Raw genomic sequence first — 21,229 nt, forward strand, 5'->3', positions numbered from 1 at the left:
ATATATATATATATATATATATATATATATATATATATATATATATATATATATATATATATATAGCCTGGCTATTTATGCAGGTAATGGAAAGACAGAGGTGGGGCCATGAAGCACTCATTCAAGTAAGAGTACCGGTATATAGTTAACCATATTGTTTTCTACTGGTGGATTTTCATATTAGACTTTAGTTCGATCATACACCGTGTAATGTGTATCGTAACCGGTATATGTAACATTGGACTATTTATGTCGAAAGGATAGGACCACACTTATTTGGGTTGTGGCTTTTAAAAGGAAACGTAGTGGTTTAAAGCTTTTGGTTGTACACAGACTTGCTTAAGCGGGATTAGCATAAAATGAAGCCAAATGACGGAGGATATTGTTGTAAGAAAACGAGGCGGTTCTGACTGTAAGAACATTTCAGGAGAAAGTACATCACTATAGTTTTGTGTAGTTTCACCGTCGCTGATGTGTTTAAACTCAACATTTGGTGCATTCAAATCGACGTCCCAGGTACGTCTATCGCAAAGCCATATCTTGACCCCAAAATGGCGATCCTCTATGAATTATCCAGGGACCCCTTGCAGTCCAAGTAACTTGGCCGACACGCTTAATATATACGGCTGTTGGTGTTCGTCCATGCTGCCTTCAATTTCAGTCATAACTTTTTAACGCTTTCAGTTTTGCCAGTTGATTCCTAGGATGCTCTGACATTGGCATGGTACCGGGTACGTTGTATCCCAAGCTGATTATATACATGTACCTTTCTGGAGGAGAAATGCTCGAAGTGACATTCTTTACAAACAGAAGCTGCGTGAAACGGTCAAAGAGTAGACCGTGAAAATATTGAAGAAAATAACATGTAAGAATAAATGTTTAAAAATCTTTCAAAATCCCGATGAAAATTTTAGAGTATATTGCAACATTTCTGACGGGTGGCCGGGTTACGCCTAACAAACATAATTTTAATGATGGCCTGGCTGGAACATCAAGACGAAGACACCAGCTATGACATCCAACGTTCCCTGTCAAAACGAGGCCATCCACTACATGGCCTAGCTGGTCTCTAGTGTGCAAAACGGAAGCTTTAACAACTAACACAACTGTATGACCTTTTCTGTTCTGGTCCCAGAGAACAACATATGGCACACAGTTCGTAGAGATTTACATGTGCATGTATACAGGTACCGTGTTGAGATCAGCAACCGTTTCCTCGTCCTGTTCCCATTCAATTTCACTTTTATATAATATTCATAACTCTAACTGATTTTTTTGGACAGTCACAGTATTTTGATTCAGTAAAAAAAAAAAAAGAATGATGCACATATATGTACATAAATTATTTTATTCTCATTTCTCTTTGGTTATATATTACATGGGCTGTATGTCTGAGTTAATTACGAAGTTAAGTGAAACACAACCAATGTGACGGACAAAAAAAAAAACAACAACAACAAACAAACTTTGGAATGACAAGTACTTCTCGTCTTTTGACTTCGCATAGCAGACAAAAGAATGATTACACATGCGCATGTTTGCTTGTGCATAAGTATATATTATAAATTACACATCAAACCACAGGCGTCTTTATACATATAGACCCCTTTTAAAAATTGTTCAGTTGAATCTATATGTATACCATGTAATGGGTGTGAAGTACTATGGAGAAAAGTTAAGTCAAATTAAGTATAGTGGCTTATTTAATAAATACCAGCTGTTTTGGAAGGGAATCTTAAAGCATCTGCTTGAGGTATAAATTCCTCTGTCTTCATGAACATTTATCCTCTCCATCACATATTGCACAAGTTAATTCTAATCATCTGAAAGTACAAATAACGCTCTTCTTTTAACATGCAAGCCAAATTAACAGTTCTGATTGCAAAAGAGTTATTGGTGAAACGGTATGGTCGCCATAACACTGGTGTAATCTACATGCAAGATACATATTTTGGGAATACTTTAATTCGCAAGTAGAAACTTATTCTAAAATTTCAACAAATTTCAGTATTACGTCATTCCGTACTATTTTTGCTAAGAGAGATGAAAGTGAAAGACTTCCACAATATATAAATCCAATAGTATCTATGGAAATATCTGGGAGGCATTCATTTTTTATACATGGAAACAATTATTTTATCCCAGAAACACAGAAAGAGCCTTTTCCCCCCAAATTGTCCGTATAACTTTCGCTGATGGCAAACATTTACGCACCAGTCCGTCTCTGTCCACTTGGGCGCTCTCAACCTAGCAATTTGTCTAGGCCATTAATGTTTTTTGCTTCAGTTTACATCAACAGGCATATACATTGAAGTTCTGTCGCATTTAAAACGTTCCGGGTTCAGCTTCAGACTTCTTCCTGGTATATATGACAATGCACAAATATCCACTGTACACACACATATACAAATATATACGGTCCGTAGGTGAGCAGAGCACTTATCAGTTGTTTGGGTATTCGTCTCCACCTTTGCAGGTGTGAATGTCAACCCATTCCATACAGGTTTTACACTTCACGAAACAACACCAGTGGAATTTGCACTCACATTTACTGGTCTGTTTAACAGTTTTCGTGTTGTATCCCCTGCCACAGCACATGATGTCACATCCGTCCGTGCCTCGTGAGGATTTGTTACATCGGCGATCAGCCGTTCCGAGGGAACCTGCAAACCAGAGAAAGAGCGAAAATGTCAATCGAATATACATTTACATCTATATTCGTTTAATTCGATGCCGGTCCTCGACTATAGGAAAGTTACCAGAGGTTAAAGAGGCGTAGCGTCGAAGCATGAACTGTTGACACTGTCTCTCTCCTCCATGATTCTGGATTTCTCTATTCATCATTTTTCACTTTTTCTTTCTATTCCTTCTAGATTGAAATTACCGGTTAAACTGTATTTTTAAACTGTTAATTACCGAAATTTCGACTATAGGTGTCTGCTCTAGCTGGCTAACAGCAAGTCAGGAACATTTTCTGTTGTGCATGCCAAGTATGCAAGGATATGCTTCATGTTGTTCGACTGAATCCCAGAACCGAGTCTTAGCCTCCGTGGGAAGGCGCTCCCTTTTCGGGGAGAACTAGTTTTAAATGGACAATGATAGGTGTGTTTAATTATACACGGCAAGTCCATGTCGCCAAAGTGTTGCCACCACTGAAGTATCATGCCGAAGACATCAGACACCCAATCACATAATAATGGCACCAGGCCAACCAGTCATGTTTTCTTGCTCTCACTTCTCAGTGCTGAGTGCTTATGTAGTCATGGCTGGCAAATGGTGACACCTAACCGGTGATGTTCTCAGTTTACCTCAGTCAGGGTTTTATTCTAACTGTTCAGTTAAATGCATAAATAGTCGCAAATTACACGCCCGCTAACACCAGGACATACGCGGAAACAGGTAAAAACAAAAACACTGATGTTAACTGCCATTTAATTATTTGACATTTAGTATTACTCAGAATGATGTGCTGTCATGCTGCCATGTAACATACAATAACATTAAAGTCACATAAGTGATAATGTATTACTGCACACGTGTACACATCCATAGAGCAGGTCTATATATGTGAAAAATCCTTGACTATGGCGTTAAACAGCAATCAATCTCAACACTGCCATCGCCGTTTAGGTTTAACTCGCTTTGATATAATATTTTCGTTGCATATTGGTGTATGTGTCGTTATTTCAGATGTATACTTATATACACTGGCAAGTGCACAAGCAGTGTCAGAACTACTTGGCACTATATTTATCATATTTTTCATGTGTGACAAATATGGGGAAAAAACAGTTTCGGCTTTGAAAAACAAATACCTTTGTCTAAGATGTGAACAGTAATCACGACTTCGAGTTTGATCTGTATATAGGCCAATATACTTAGACTTCCTACATCGCGTATACTGACGCTGATATCTTTAAATGTGTTGGAGGCAAGACTCGAAGACAAGGGTCTAGAGCTTGCAGGCCCTATCTCCTCTGATATCCACATTGATACCCTGATCCGACAGCGCGAACCAAACGTATCCAGTGGCCCGTGAAAGACTGTTACAAACAGCTACAAATTACGGCAATCAACCGGGGGATGACACAGAAAGGGAATGGGCTTGGTATCAATTTCCCCCCTTGGGCACATCGTCGTGCGTCTTGGGTTGGCGTTGTCCTGACACGGAACAAGACTATGGGACGACAAGGCGTGACATCTTTCAATTTTGATTTGTTTCAGCCCCGTTGGGTTCCTCACAAAGTGTTATCACCCATCTGTATGCCGGTCGTCGCCGTCCGAGCACAATTGGAAGAATGTCCTTTTAACAGTCTATATGGACTGTCCCACGGACTTTCCTAAACGGGGTCCCTTATAACAACTAGCAATATTTCACTGCCGTAAGCCTACATAGTCGTCCTAATTTGGGAGCAAAAGGGTAAATTGGATTGTCAGTGTCGTAACAATGCTACACTTCTTCCCCTTTTTATCGAAATACTTTCCCATTGAGAAAAGTTTGGGGTTGTGTAGGTAGCAGGCTGCCATCTTTTATTGGCGTGTCAGAGTGACAGCTGATTAATCATCCATTCTGTGACACCTGTTGTAGGTAGTGCTATTAAAAAGACAGTGACAAGTGCATCTGTCTACCTCCCCACAGAAGAAAAAAACATCGACTTTAATTTACGGCTATCGGTGATATTCTGCCAAGTACTTGTTTAGCTACACACCCTAAACTATTTCAGTCATAGAAAATCCGTATCTACCTGTATATCTTTTCCGGTAATAAAGCCAGCTCATATATTCCCCGTCTGCTGACAGGTTGTTATTCGTGGACAGGTAGACGAGATGGAAGGATACGCCCACCAGTTCGAGAAACTCAGCTCATGCGGATTGTCTTGTATCAGTGACATTTAGTTGGGCGATTTCCAGGTGTGCCTTTACACCCGTGAATCAGACTTATGGCTTTAATTTACAATTTTTTTTTGGATTGCCATAGCGTGTTTAGTGTATATATCACTCACACCATGTAAGTTTTCACCAGTAATGATGCTTTCAATGAAAAATATCAAGAATATCTATCAAACTAAACAGCCGTTGGGTTACCAGACCAATACGATTGTATTTACTTAAGCTATTTTGTAAACAAAATTTCTTTACTGACGAACTATCTTAAATGAAAAAAGCTTTTTGAAACAATACTAGTTTAGCCCATATTTTGACCAGTTGAATTCTCAAGAGGCCTCATAATCTTGAAACAGAAAAACCTTTCAATCTCTACTGACGACATATCTAGTGTTTATAGATAAATATATATAACAACTGAAAGCCTTAAAACTGCACAAGGCAAAGCTGGAAAATAATTCCGCAAGATTGATGTAGTACTCGTTGATGATATTTCAATGACTTGGGACTGATGTCATGTTGATGTAATGAGCTGTGATGTCACGTCAATGTGTTGTCCAGTCATGACTGTGATGTAATGAACAGTGTGTCATATCGATAAAATGAACAGTGTAGTTGTGTTGACGTCATGGGCAGTGATGCCATCTTGATGTGATGGGCAGTGATGTCATGTTGATATAAAAATGCTGTTATGTCAAGGTATTGAGCAACGATGTCTTATTGATCTAATGGGCTATGAAGTCATGCTGATGAAACGGACAGTGATACCATGTCGATGTAACAGGCGCTGATGTCCTGTTGATGTAACGGGCAGTAATATCATTTTGATGTAATGGACAGTGGTGTCATGTCGATGTAGTGGGCAATGATGTCATGTTGATTTAGTGTTCATTAATTTTCTTGGTGATGCAATGCACAATGATGTCGTGTTAATATAATTAGCAGTGATACCATGGTCATTTAATTGTCGTGTTAATGTAATGGGCTTAAATGTAGATGTTATGGTAGTCACGTTATGCTGATGTAATGAGAGGTGAAGTCATGTTGATAAAAAAATAATGTGATATTTATGTCAATGTACTGGGCAACGTCTTGTTGATGTAATGCGCTACGGTGCAGTGTCTGAGTAATTGACACCGATGTCACGTTGATATAATGGACAGTGATATCATTTTGATGTAATGAACTGTGGTATAATGGGTAGTAATATCATTTTGATGTAATGGGCAGTGATGTCATGTTGATATAATGGGTAGTGATGTCATGTTGATGTAATAGACTGTGATTTCATGCTGAGGTAATGGGCAGTGAGGTCAGGTCGATGTAATGGGCGGCGATGTCATGTAGATGTAATGAGCAATGATGTTTTGTTGATGTAATGTGCAGTAATATCATTTTGATGTACTAATAATTGGCAGTGATGTCATGTCGATGCAATGAATAGTGATCGATGTCATGTTTATATAATGGGTAGTGATTTCCTGTTGATTTAATGGACAGTGATATCATGTTGATGTAACATCCAACTCTGTCATGTCAATATAACTGACATTTCTGCCATGTAATGGGCAGTGATGTTATGCTGATGTAATGGGTAGTGATTTCATGCTATTGTAATTGGCAATGATGTCATGTCGATGTAAAAGGCATTGGTGTCATGTTGATATAATAGGTAGTGATGTCATACTGATGAAATGGATAGTGATGTCATGCTGATAAAGTGGACAGTCATGTCACGCTGATACAGTGAGCAGTGATGACAATGATGTAGTGGGAAATGATGTCATGTTTACGTGAAAGGAAGTGATGTCATGATGTCATGTAAATGCAATGGACAGTAATAGAGCTGTGTTGCTCAAGCTAATAGCAATGGTTGCACATCTTTATCGATGTGGTGAACAGTAATGGTTCAACATTACCCCAACGTCAGAGCGTGGGAAAAGGTCTGTATTCTAATCAGAGTAGTCAGGTTACAATATAAGGATACGGATCAGCGCTGTCAACAGACGTGACTTCCAATCTCCATGAGCAACTGTTTTTCGTCAAAGAAATATTATTTAATAGCATACAATGAGTTCATTTATGCATTGACTATGGTCATACTCAAGAATATTTCAGGTACATGACGGCATTAACGTTCATGTGTGCAGGAAATCAGCTAAAGCCAGGAAAAAACCACCGCCCTTCGGAAGATACAAGGCAAACTGCCTGATCTAAAGCCTAGTCGTCGAACCAGCAGGGGATGAATCGAGTATATGGCTGATCAGCTGCGGGTTATTGATTTAAAATTAGGATCACCAGAGTTTTCTCTCCTTTTTTTTTTTTCGTAATACATTGTTAGCTCAGTCAGTCCAGTCTCGTGAAATCTCGTAAGCGTGTCTACATGTATTTGTAGGCCACAGTAATCTGTCTGTGCCACGGCTGAGCATGCTCCATAACTCGGCGCCCCCCTTCACCCAACCCACATGACGATCCTAGCAATACACCGTGAGCCTTACAGCAATAAACTATGCGTTCATATACCTACACAACTGGAAAGATAATCTATAGGGTGCTAACTTTAAGGTTATTCCGAAATTGCCAAATAACCGAAGTGATCATGCTTTCACCAAAATCTGGGCACGGGGCATTTATTTGGTGCGAAAGCTTAAAACGGGGGCTTTCTTTAATAATTTTATATTTATTTATATATTTAATTGGTGCTTAACGCTATACACTCAACAATGCGACGGCGGTCAGAATCATGGAGGGAGGAAACCGGGAATAACCCGGGAGGAAACCCATGAAAATTCCCAGGTTGCCGTCAGACCCTCCCACGAACAAACATACAGTGGTATATCTTTATAATGACGAATACATCAACAAATATGTTGTACATATAATCACGCGGATATTGCCACAATGTGCATTTTACAGCCTTTGCTTTGTTTTGTTTCTCAATGATGGAAACACATCCTGAACTGTTACGGTATATTTTACTGCGCTTCTGAATTAGAACTTGAGAAATTCCTGCAAACAAATGTGTTTGTCCACAACAATCGATATAAATATGACCAGTTATCCATATTTTAATCTTGGCGTCTGAAGGGAAACGCACAGTTTGGTATGTTGCGCTTCCCAGTGCACATTATACTTGGATCAAACGATAGCTCGGTACAAAAGTATCTGCAACTCGCTTGTAGTGAAAACAGAACGTGCTATATGCTGAAATAGCTGCGTGGCATCCTGGACAGGTCTGGACAAAGTCAAGCTAGGCGTGATGCAGGCCCAACTGCCACGTCTTCCACGACGACAAAGCCTATAATTAATGCCGGTAGTTTTCTTTTCAAGTTATTAGGATGCTTATACATACCTCTTTGTAAATTTCTCTGGCAGTAATCCGGCGATGCTTCTAAGTACACCAGATCCGACCTCGTGGGTCGTTTGTGGTTTTTATTGGCCACTATCAGTCCAGTGCCCGCTTGGTTCATCATTACCTGAGTGGCGCCATTGTATTTGGTTTTTAAATAATGCCCGACCCTGCGAAAGTCCTGCATAGCGAGCCAACAAGTGCGGATGGTACACGCGCCGCTGACCCCATGGCACTTACACTCCAGTTTCATGAAGCGTTTTACTGCCTCCAGAAAAGAAAAGAAGAGACACATAAAACTATTATTAATATCTGACTGTATGAAAACTATTTTTAATCCGTTACCTGAATTTTAATTACCAATAAATTTAACGGCAAATTTTAAAGCATCTCCATTAATTCTGAACAGATTTTCGGAAGTGTACAGCTAGTCTAGTTGAAGTTATTGTACGCATATTTTTTCCTGAACAGCCTTGAATACTATATGTATTTGGAAACCTGCATCTGATGTATGTATTTATGTATTTGTTTGTTTGGTGTTTTACGCCGTTCTCATGAATATCAGCTTTATGGTGGGAGGAAACCGGTCAAAGTCCAGGGGAAACACACGACTCTCCGCAAGATACTAACAAACCTTCCCGTGTATGACCGGAGAGGAAGTTAGTATGAGCCGGGATAAGGGATAAAGCGATACACTTATATTTCTTCTGCCCAAAGGCCGGGGTTTATTGGGAGCTGTTATATGGACCAATACTTATATACATGTATCTCTATCCTATGTATGTAAGCCACATATGATATAACATACCCTCCTTCCTGCTCTGTTATTGTGTAGATTCATCAATGCCCTTGCATCTCGAACTCTTTTTTCTTTGGCATCGATAAACATTCTGGAAAATTTTGTCCCATATCGCACGTTGTCACTGCATCCTCCCCAGGCAAAATCACCCCTACGGTCTCGTGCTTTGCCGCGTTTCGTTGGGTCGCACGCACAGTTCATCAGTTCGCCGTTGCTGCAGGCCCGCGTAATGGCGTGAACAACTCCCGCAGATAAAATGGAGTACACAAACGTCGCTTCTCTACTACCTGTTATAAAATGAACGCAGTGGATTAAAAGTGAATTACACAGCCAAGAAACAAAACTGAACATAGTAAAATGGTATTCTGTCACGCCTTATCTGAGGAAGAACCAGAATATCTGCTTGGTTTAACCACTTGGAAAAATGGAATCATTCGTTACGACCATTGTTATAAAGAGATATTTGTGATCACTGCCCATTCAGAAATTATTACGAAACCATAAAACAATAAATGTTAACTGCCATCTAAAAAGTGTCATCTTTCAGACCATGGTTATGTATAGAGAATCGTTCATTAATTTGTTACGATTACGACTAATGAGAAAGGAAACTTCCTTGCTACAAAACCCGTTCTCTGTTAAGATATACTGGTATAAACGATATTTAGCACGATTTTGATGAAAATCGGTCGAAAATCTGAATGTCTGAAAGTCATCATGTAAGTACATTATTAGTTGACTATTCCGATATATACCAATATCAAGATTATTTTTCCTATTGATTTTGGAAGTATTGTTTATAAATCATTTAGCCATTTTTTATATATTTATATATAGCGCACATATAGTAAACATGTGTGGCGCCTACACGCATGCACTAATCTATCCTTGTGCTAATCCGATTCAAATCAGAACAGGCTGACTCAGTCTATTGCTGGTGAAAACCGCTGACAGAGACGAGTTATATGTCACGATTATATTTTACATTATAGCATAAACATGCGCATAAATGCACCCTTTGTAAAATGACGCTGATGTGTGCTATTGGGAGTATGAATGCCGGAAAATGAAGCTATCACGTCTTGCGCATATGGGGATATAACGAGAGAAATGTGTCCTCTATGAAATTACACTATCTATACGCATGAATGAAACCCAACACAAGGCGTTTTGTGATATTCCAGGCTAGCGCAAGAAACCTGTTAAAGGTTAAGGAAAATTTATGATGTTCCGTGTGGCAATAAAACTACTGTTACACACACCCACTTGGAATTCATAAGATTCGGAAATTTGTTATTCCTAACAGTTGATAAACCGTTTTGATTTATGGAAGCTGTTTCTGGGAGAAAACCGAAGGTTGTTGCCCCAGACAACTATTCCTCTCACGGAATCCAGCCATGTACAGAAACGCGAGTTTGTCGTATGAGAAACCCATGAGAACCGAGTTGGCTCTCTTACAATCTACACATGTATACAGCCGTTCATATCCATGCAGTCAAATGCCGAACTGACATTAGTTTCTCGTGGTGTCTTGTCGTCTAAGGACACTACTAAATTAGCGAATGCCTTGGAGTCATTACAAGTTTCAACAGCTGTGTATTGTGACAAAAACAGCACCACTAGGGTTATAAATAACACAGTTCGCTAAACTACACCAGCAAAGAAAGCTTATGTATCATAGGTACTTTTGTCCACCATTATTCCAATGGATAACGGATAAGTTTCGTTTTGACTTCACAGAGCAACATTAGTATATAAACTACAAACTCCAGAAACATATCGTGGTATCTTGACTACCTTGACGTGGAGCCTAGCTGACACAACCGATTTCAATTCGGCCAATACACTCAAACTATTTGTTCAAATATAAAAATATGTTCTTTACATAAACAAAGCCTCTTACAGCACAAAATATATAAATAGTGATTCAGACAGATATATCATGTAATTAAATTCTTAAAATACATTTTCCTGGAAGTTCTGCATGAGTTTGCCTTAGCAAAATGCATAAGCTACTATACATGTATTTTCAACGGTAGGGATAGGGCCAGTCGGCATTTTTACACACACTGACACTAAATGTTCATTTATATATATATATATATATATATATATATATATATATATATATATATATATATATATATATATATATGTACAGGGCATAGGTTGCGCAGAATTGGAGGATTCATATAGTCGCCAGTGAGCTTCAGTCCTTTACCTAGAAGGTTGTATATGTTCAAATCCCGCTTTCTCTGCTTCAGTGCACGCGCGTTGCGCTGGAAAGTACGCATTGAGGTGTGATCGTTTCACACCAACACCAACCAAATAAATAAATAAATCAATAATGTTTTACGAATGACCTTGAGGACGAATAGCAAAGTGGGATGTATTTTGCCTATAAGCAAAATTCATATCAACTTTATTCATATCAACTGTGCCTCTGGAAAAGGTGCTACGTAATTTATACATCAACAAAGTATATGCCGTCAAAGAGAAAATGGCCTTTTGTGAAGGATGAATTTGTCTAAATCTGGGTCTCATAGTTACAAACGAAAACAGCTAATAACATGCAATAAACAACTTGATGATGGGACAAATCATCTGGCTGAGTAAGTTTATCGATATAATATTGAAGCCAAGACTGAAATAGTTTAACTGATAATTGTTTTTCTATTTATTTGAACATTTATCTGAAACCATGAAACATATATATAAGTATCCATCCTCTTCAACTTCTGAAGGAAGATATATATATATATTTATCTATGAAATCATTAACGTATATACTGCAAATATCGAAACTGTCATATGTATATACCAAGATATGAACATATACTGATCAACTTTCATTTTGATCCATTTTCCAGCTGTTAAATATGTGTTCAAAAATCTGAATATACCAAAATCAATTTTGCCTGATCCAAACATCCATTGGTGCAGGCCTGTGTTTCAATGCAAATGCATAAGCCCGTTGCCGGTGTTGAATGTAACACGAAATTAGTGTTACGCTATATCTATACATGAACTAGCATGCAGTGCACCTATCACATGTAGAATACCACAACCGATCTGTGGGGTTACAGAGAATGGTATTGGTAAATGGCAAACGGTATATGCAGAGGTATCTGTTAATATGCATGTTCCTCAACATATCAAATCTGAAAAGTATATGTATAAGTAACAAAAGTATTAATCTATCTGTGCATCGAAATAGACATTCGTATATATCAGCCATCAACCAAAAAGGACGTCCCTGGTCAATTATCGCCAAAATCTCTAAGTCACTTCTACAAACTATGACATACAGAACTGTCTTTTAGGGAAATCTCATGGCATGTATTATGTCATAGCTGTTTTGGTTACATGTTGGGTAGAAACGATGCCCACTGCATACTTTAACATCATTTCATGTAATCTTCTGAAGAGAAAACGTCTTTGATCCCGCTCCATGCATTAGAACGTTAAATAACTCTCTGGAAAATCGGGTATATAGTTCCGTCTGTCTACTTGTGCAGGCACATGCATGCCACACACACCGCAATTACTTTCCTAATTAAAACGGGCGATTTCAAATGTTAAAATAACTATTAAAGGGCTCTTTTGGCATCTGTTTGAGGTCTTGTGATGAAAAGAAAGGGGTCTCACTGCTCGACAGAGACAGTAAGATTGGGTTTTGTCTCGCCTTACCCATGCGACACTTCACTTTGGCGATCTCTTCTTGTTTGTGTGATGTACCCACTTGGTATTGTCCCCGTGTCTCTGAAGTATTATACGACCGCTTGATCCAGAGAAATGAGCAAATTAACCGCTCTCTTTGTACGTGGATTTATCAGGCGTGAATCTATATAGGGCATCGGAAATGGATGCAGATCTAAATCTTCGTACTTTACAAGTTCCAGTCTTGGCAGAAACCACGCAAGAGCCGACTCATGACGTGTAATAAAAAGCGAAAACAATATCCCTTTTCCCCCTTCCTTTAACTGAATAGCGATGAATGAATTTTTGTCTAAATTGCTGAATGTAGATATCATGAAAATAATTTTAAAGAAATCAAGAAGATAACATTTTAAAAGTCGATATTGTTAAGAAATAGGTTTAAGATATATATGTTACGAATGTATGACAGAAAGTTTAGATACGTATACGTTAAGCCTTTTTTATATATCTCCTTACTTGCCGCTGATGTTGGTTTATAGACCTATACTCGCTACTTACAAGTTGCCTCTTTTCATGTTCTTTATGTCGAAGTACAAGCCATTCCTATCATGTTTTTCTTTTCATTAAATATATTTTATATATACTGAAAGAAGCCATACATCAACACATTAGCGGGAAATGGGGAACGGTTACGGAAATCCAAAACTGTACCAGAAATACAAGCTTTCGTTACTTCATGGCCTAGCCGCTGGTCTCATGCACCATAAATCAGAGAGTGATTTACCAGCGCGTCTTGTCGGGCTTGTCGTGACGACTTAACCAATGAGTACCGAGATAAGCGACCGCCACCGCATAAATCTATGGTAGAACGACATCACAGATTTGAGCAGATAGTGTAATGGACTAAGAAGATATATTATTATTCCCATTATCTCGCCTTAGGTTAAACTAACACACTTACTTTATGTCCTTTCCGTCTGCAGTTAATGTCAAATTAGCTTAATGTATGTATCGACTATACCGCATGGCATTACTTAACTAAGAAAACCTGTTGAATTGTACGAGTACTTATAGGCCTGTGTGCTTTTGTTCCCTCTCGCATAGCCTGCGCACGCAAATGTACACACTATAACTCTATGTCCTCCTTTCAAGTTACACTGTACTGAGGTCGTCATACATATACAAACTCAATTACATTTCAATAATCGGATGTTTATACTGTAATATTATATTCAACATTTCATTATAAATATAAGCCATAATTTATAACACCATAATTCAATTGCAATTCTAACCTACCGTATCAAAAGAATCACAACAGAGGCGAAAGTTTCAAAAATAACGGACAAGATAAACATCATCTCATATAGAAATTTACATCGGGTATTCTCATATACGACATACATGTACAATGCGCTATCATTTACCTACAATATGAATTTATTACCATTTTTGTGTCCATAATCTACTAAGTTTCAGTGCGCCAATAATACCAGTTTACTTGGTGCAAAACTTACGCTGGAAAAATAAAACATTGAAATAAAAGATTCAATGGAATTACTACCACAACACTGCCAGTATAGCTTGTACACACGTCTCTGGTTAATGACGGGTTCTCTTAATATCTGTTGCATGCAATTAATTATTTTCCACCCCCACCTCTAACCACTAATATCCCCAAATCTGACATGTCCATCTCCTGCGAGTGACATTGGCTATGTTCCATTGTTTATCAACAAATTAAATCACTTCATGGGGAAGCTCACCTTTCAGAATAATTTTCCCGAACACTGAAGCGTCTCTGTCGAGGGTAGAACAGTTCCATCTTTGATTTGCAAACCGATACTGGCATTCTTTAATACCCAGCTTGGCCCCTTCGCCCAGACTGATCATCACATCAGGGTGGGCGTGACACAGCTTTCTCTGACGTCCGATGAGCCCTGGAATGTTGTCACACAGCACCCGAGCCCCTACCGCATGGAGGGGCAGTTGGCTGATGAACCTAGAAAGGGTAAATAAACAGTGTAGGTAACCCAGTCTCTTTAGGCAAAAGGTGTAAGTAACAACTTCAAACGACGGCCTGTCCAGTGGCCTCTATTGAAGTGTCTATGAACACAACAAGTGTCCTCTCCCTTAACGAAGAACACCCGGCCTGTTAATGCATAGTCCCCAGTCCTCGATAATCATTTATTTACTGTCTTGCCAAGCAAACCACTTGTGTCTCAAACAGATGTGACATAGGTCACTACATGAGCGTCTCTGATTGTGTCCGTTATAATGTGACCCAATGTGGTATTTCTGCGCTTCCTGGAAGGCCTTAACTACATGGTGACAATATGTAGGGTATATTTTGTGTATAAATTCAAAAAACGAATGACATACATGATATATCCTGTGCATGTGTACATCATGTAGATTTTGAAGATTCAACAAATAATTGTGTAAATAGGGAAACATATATATATATATATATATATATATATATATATATATATATATATATATATATAAACCGTTATATAACGATTCTGCTTGACAAAATACAAAATGATAACAAGAGTTTATTCTATTAACTAAATTAATTATGTGAATAATTTTGTAGGAAATACTAAAAAAGTGTTACTTTTATACTGTAATATTTTCATGGTTTGAATCTCGGCCTGCTCGGTATATGTGCGTTGCTGATTTAGTGTCATCTGGCACACGTGTCTATCAGTCAAATTTAGAATAGCACCAAGAATTTATCATCTTCATTCGAGATAAAATTCTTCTCATCAACTAATCAATGTTTAAAAATAACGAGATTAAAATGTTGACACTTACCACCACGTTGAGCCAACTTTAGAAAAACACTGGCAATACCACGTCAAGAAAAGCCCAAAGAGAAACCTTCCAAATACGTTAGCCATAGCGACTGCTCCATTTGATGCCTACCATATCGTATACACTACTGAACGACATCTCGAAAATCCTTGAGAGAGCTATATACTTCCCCCTCCCCCACCAAATATGGGGTACGAAGGCGGCGGACTCGGAAGACGATTGGCTCCCACGTGAGATCAAAGGTTAGCTCGGCTATAAGATGGAAGCCCAAGGGGAAAACAGTTCAGTCTCGGACCATTTAACAAGAGGCTATACCCTTAAAGTCGTCCTGGAAGCGTTTATGTTTTTGTCAACCTCCAGAGAGGGATCGGCCTAACTGGCGAGACTGCTGAGTGTACAGAGTTGGAACTACAACAAATGACATCAAATAGAAAACTGTATTATCTCTTCACAGGACAGCCAAGCACGACTCGGCATTAAGATCCGAGCTACCCACAGAAAACTGATGTTCGTGAATATTCTCTGCCTTGCGCATCAAAGCTATGGCCGTGGTTTGAAGCCTGGTTTCCGGCTGGTTTGACAATTGGTTCCGAGGCTCTTGTGAAAGATGTTCACATGAGGGGTATCGGTGGCCAGCACCGCCCACTGCTGGCACAACAGCCTTTTGTGCCATGTAACAAACTAGCCAGTAATTAGCCCCCAGGAGACATGTTTACACGTCCCGTGGCTGCCGGCTATAGAATTAATTCGACCCTGGATACAATATGGAAATTTTAATGTACTGCTTAACTGAAGAAAAAAAAAATGAAAAAAAAATCATTTTGTTAAACGCCAAAGGAAGTTGCATTTACCCTTGTATGGTAGAGAACTGATACTCGCTAGTCCCAAACCCAACCTTTACGACCCAGTGTCGAAATCAAAAGTTTAAAACTGGCACAAAGTTTACAAGGTGTTACCGGCAATAAATAAATACGTTTAAAATGACAATTCTTACTTACTCCATAGTATATTACATTGCAACAATGTACACAAAATAAAAGTTTTAATTAATTATCTGCCCAGAAAATGTAAGAATCATGTATCAATTTAATAAAGGCCCCTGGTCACTTTTCACATCGTTTTGTAAATGTGACGCATTCAGAAAATTTTAAACAGAAGTCTCATATAACAGAGTCTGTAATCGACCACAAAGACTGTGACAGTTATGGCTCTGACCTTCATCACTTTGGAACAAACATAATTAATGTAGGATTAGTTGTCTAATTTGCCCAGGGACGATTTAATGACACAAATTTCTTCACACGACTCTGGTTGCTTTTCCTTTGAACTCTTTATAAAGCTTTTGATTTGCACGTAACCGTTTAATATCATTGGTCATCCAGTGCACCTGACCCTCACACCAGGGTGTACGGAGCGTGCACTCAAACATGGCTGGAAACTTCACTAAACTTCACAGATGCAAGGCCTATCGCTATGATGGTCTAAAAGTAAAGTACGGTGGCATTTTACGCGAATTTGCTACCTATTAATTTTAAATGACGTGAAGGCTCAGGTTAACACTCGTACACCATATAACCAGACGCAAAACCGAGGCAAATTCAAACGTCTGTTTTATCAGGAATATTCTTATTTTCCTTAATTCTCATATAATAGGAAGTGCCTGAAATACATCAGCATACGTGTTCAAGGGTCAAGAGGTACGCTTTTATATATAAGTGGTATCAAATAGTATACAGTATTGCTCAGAATGTGTTCCACCTGGAGAAATTGAAATGTGGTTGTCGATTGAATTACGTAACCGCCTTTCCCGGGTACTTCAATATTACAGTATTACTTTATTTTTTTCTTTTTTATTGTTATTATTTTTTTTTTGGCCATTTCTTTCAATAAGGGTAAATACTTTCAGTACTTTTACTCCCCATCATCACCTACATAACATAAAACAAATCCTTATTATTTCGACCCAACTTCATGTTTGTTTCCACTTAGCCCAAAGACGCCTAGGAGCTTAGAGGTATCAGTTCGTTAATTTATCAGTCCGTCTACCCATATCTTTACTTTATCTTCATATGCTTCTAGCCAGGATTACCAAACTTGTAGTCTACCACATGTTCACTTATGGATTAAGAAGAGCCCGATTCATTTTCTTTGACCTTAGTCAACGTTTTGAAGGTCATTTGGTTCCTTTAAGCCACATTTTGTAACAATATTTTATACCTGACATTTCTTGAACTCTCTCTTGAGGAATTTTTACCAAACTTTATACCATATGTACTCCATCATTGAGCCTGTACCTCCTTTACCTTGTATACAAACTATCTCGGCTTGCAAAATGCAATTCGAGGATTTTTAGTGCGCTTCACGGTACTTACTTTGTTGCCAATAACCTCTTAATAAACGATTTTACTTAAACGACTAAATTAACATGTAAACAGGATGTTTGATGATAAATAAGTCAAAGCATTCCGCTATAGATCATCCATTACACATTGCAGTCTTATAGCGTCTCCCTCTACTTCAATTAACAGTTACAACGCTGTTCACAGTTTTCTTATCTATCGAACAGGGAGAATGAAGAGGAGGAAAGGTAGAAAGACGGACAGGAAATGGGAAAGCCTACCCCATTTACAAAGCGTGGGTGGAGGAGGGTGGGGGGACCCCGGTTAATGTGCTGGGGTAGTTTACTCCCCCGCCTCCCACCACCCCAACTCCACCCACATTCGACACCGCTGGTAGGATAGGAAATATATGTAAACATCGACAAATATGTGAAGTTATATTATTTTAAAGTTAGTCTCGTTTTTACAGATAACATGAACATGTACTCAAATTTACATGGAGAATGTTTAAATTCATTTATTTCCTTTCGTTCATATTTCTGCAAAGCCGTTTAGAATGCAATGACTCCGTCTGTCGGTACCCTAAAAGATGGAAGACAACTTGTTCATGGAAACATAGGGTAGCGAAGCCTAATCCGGGGCCCATATATGATGCCTCTGAAACCTCGACTAATATGCTGGGATAGTCGCCCGGCGAGCCCACAATCACCATCCACCCACGCACACATTTTAGTTTCCTTCCCATGCCAGTGATAGTTTGAAAAATGAACTGAACTGATACCAGTCCTTGGGATCTGTAATATTATACCATATAATCAAGTTTTAATGCGTAAGTTAGTTAATCAAAGATGGCATATAACAGAATATGAATCCAACCCTCAGCTCAATACGTCCAAGGTTATCTTGTCCTACACGCACTAAATACTCCTCACCATTCACTGTTATGAACTCTGTACCTTTCACTGTGATCCAAACAGTTCTTAATCATTCCAGTATGTTGTACAACATGTCTGTTTTAGCACCAACTGCGCATCAAGTCGAACCCAGGCTATTTTATAGTTAGGAAATGGATCAAAGGCTTGCCCGCGGGGCGAAACGGTGCCCCCATACGAGCGAGCCACGAGCGGACCTTGGGTGGTTCACACCATCAAAGCCGGGTAAGAATGCGCGAGGTCAAACTACAGGACACTCACCTGAATGATCATAATCACACAAACGTCAATTTATCAAAACCCGCCTTCTTTTACACATGGGTACCGAGAGTCGCTTTCCGGATGCAGTGAAAATGAGTTATAATTTGTTGTCATTTTCAGGTTGTTTTACCTTCGTTATCGCTTCTTTCTGTCAGAAAACGACCTACTTTTACTTGGGAATAAGCTTCATTTTCTTTGTAAAACATGCAATAGGCTTCGTGAAGGGCAATTTGCTGGTGTGAAAAAAATATATCAATCTCAAATTATCTCGATAAGAAATCTGTGCTGTCATCACAGCAGTATTCTGTCATGCTGGTGGAGCGCCACCATTGGTTCTGTTGGTGCTGTGTCATCATTATGTCTTATATTTATGTTATGCCATAATTTGTCCCATTGGTGCCCTTCCTTCCTTCTGTCCTATTTCTGCTGTGCCATCATTGGTCCTATAGTAGTCCTCTTTCGTCATTCTGTCGTATGCCATTATGCTGTATGCTACTGGTTGACTGCTGCCATTTCGACCATTTCGTTCTGTGACATTATACTGCCCTATTTGTGATGTCTATTCATTTTGTCCCATTGGTGCTTTGCGCTGGTTTTAATCCCGTGTCTTCATTTTGTCCTGTTGGTGCGCCATCATCATTTTGTCTCATATATACAGTGTCATCACGTTGTTAATACTTAAATGGAACAACGTTCTTCTGCTGTGACACACAACGCTGTTCATATGATGCTGTGTGATCATTCCTTACTATTTGTAGCACGTACTATATTATACTCATTCTGGCCTGACCGTGAGGTGTTGTCATTCGGCCCCGACGATTCTACGTTATCCTTTGACCCTAACGATGCTGTGGTGTCAAGTCGCCTTAGACTACATGCAGGTCCTGTGTTACCACTGAGTCCTGGTAACATGAATGCTGTCTTGACTGAAGCGTTGGTATTATATACCAAGCAGTTTGAGCTCTTTTCGGTGGCCCGTCCCTCAGGCAGACATTGCGCGACAGTGGCTGGGGGAAAAGCCTATTACACGGTTAGTTTGCTTTCTAAGCGCGAACATGATCTGTGCGACAAGAACCTTGTCCAAGCAGTTAAACCAAAACGCACCCGTCGGCATTCGTCAACGCTATATAGCTGTCAGAAGAACATATATGTAGGATACCTCTACATACGCCACCACAACTTCCAGAACAGTCTTCATCGTCCGTCGTGTACAACTCCATCTCTGCGGATGCATTCTTAGCTCGCCGAAACTTAGGCCACTGCTATGTCCTCCGGCAGCATTTATCTGCATTAAACTGCACAAATAAAATGATGACATTAAAACACAGGTCACACGTCCTGTCACATGTCAATCGGTATTTGAGAATGTAAGGGATGTCTTTTATTTTTTTTTTATATTTGTAATATCTTGTAAACCATTTTTCAAGGCAATATCATATTCAACTCCACAGCTATGTACCGTCACTATAGCAACTCACTATTATTTAGTCGTTTATGTTTAGCCTAGGTTTATATGTTATACTAAGCATGAAAAATTACGTTCTGTTAAATTGGAGAATGCTCTCCAAATATCAGCCAAAGTTCTAAGGATTAAATAAATGTAAGCGATGGACATCTTTCACTTAAAAGGCACAGAGCTACCAAGTTACTGTTTCACGGATGTTTTCACATTTAACCGAAAAATGTTAGAGCTGTTCCTGCCTTATTCAGTACCGTTCATTACATACATTAATCCTGGATTATAGTACAGGGTTAGCTTAGGTATAAGAAATCTGTCTGGCTTTCGTAGACATCGATACTTAAACACTTGTTGACCTTTGTACCATTATAAGATCACTTAAGTTTTCAAGTAAATGTGTGTAGCGAAAACACTACAACGTGGACAGCATGGTATCCCATGCACATACAGTTCTTAATTATACTGTTCCAACCATTTAACTGGTAGTATTGTAACGTTATGAGAAGTCTTTTACGCAAGTCTTTAAGCGTTACTAAGCCTAGATGCACCATTAACAGTAAGCGCTACCTGTGTGTTTATGGCAAGTCTCCGTGGACTGAAGATTGGTTTTATTTGATTGGAGTTTCCTGCCGTACTCAAGTATATTTCACTAATATGACGACGGCCAGAATTACTTATGTTGGGAAGAAAACCGACTAGAGCTCGATGGGTATCCACGACCTA

The 21,229-nt window shown here is 39.0% G+C and overlaps 1 protein-coding gene across 1 annotated transcript; it reads right to left on the reverse strand.

The window, feature by feature from the left end:
• Positions 1 to 1,482: 1,482 nt before the first annotated feature.
• Positions 1,483 to 14,600, reverse strand: LOC135471561 (protein Wnt-2b-like). The gene is made up of 4 exons (XM_064750840.1): positions 14,459 to 14,600; positions 9,042 to 9,319; positions 8,237 to 8,501; positions 1,483 to 2,663 (listed from the first exon to the last, which is right to left on the reverse strand). The coding sequence occupies exons 1-4, from the start codon at positions 14,583 to 14,585 to the stop codon at positions 2,443 to 2,445; spliced, it is 891 nt and encodes a 296-aa protein (XP_064606910.1). The 5' UTR covers positions 14,586 to 14,600; the 3' UTR covers positions 1,483 to 2,442.
• Between the last annotated feature and the right edge of the window lie 6,629 nt (positions 14,601 to 21,229).

The sequence above is a fragment of the Liolophura sinensis genome, chromosome 7, assembly GCF_032854445.1.
Source record: "Liolophura sinensis isolate JHLJ2023 chromosome 7, CUHK_Ljap_v2, whole genome shotgun sequence".
Taxonomy (NCBI): domain Eukaryota; kingdom Metazoa; phylum Mollusca; class Polyplacophora; order Chitonida; family Chitonidae; genus Liolophura; species Liolophura sinensis.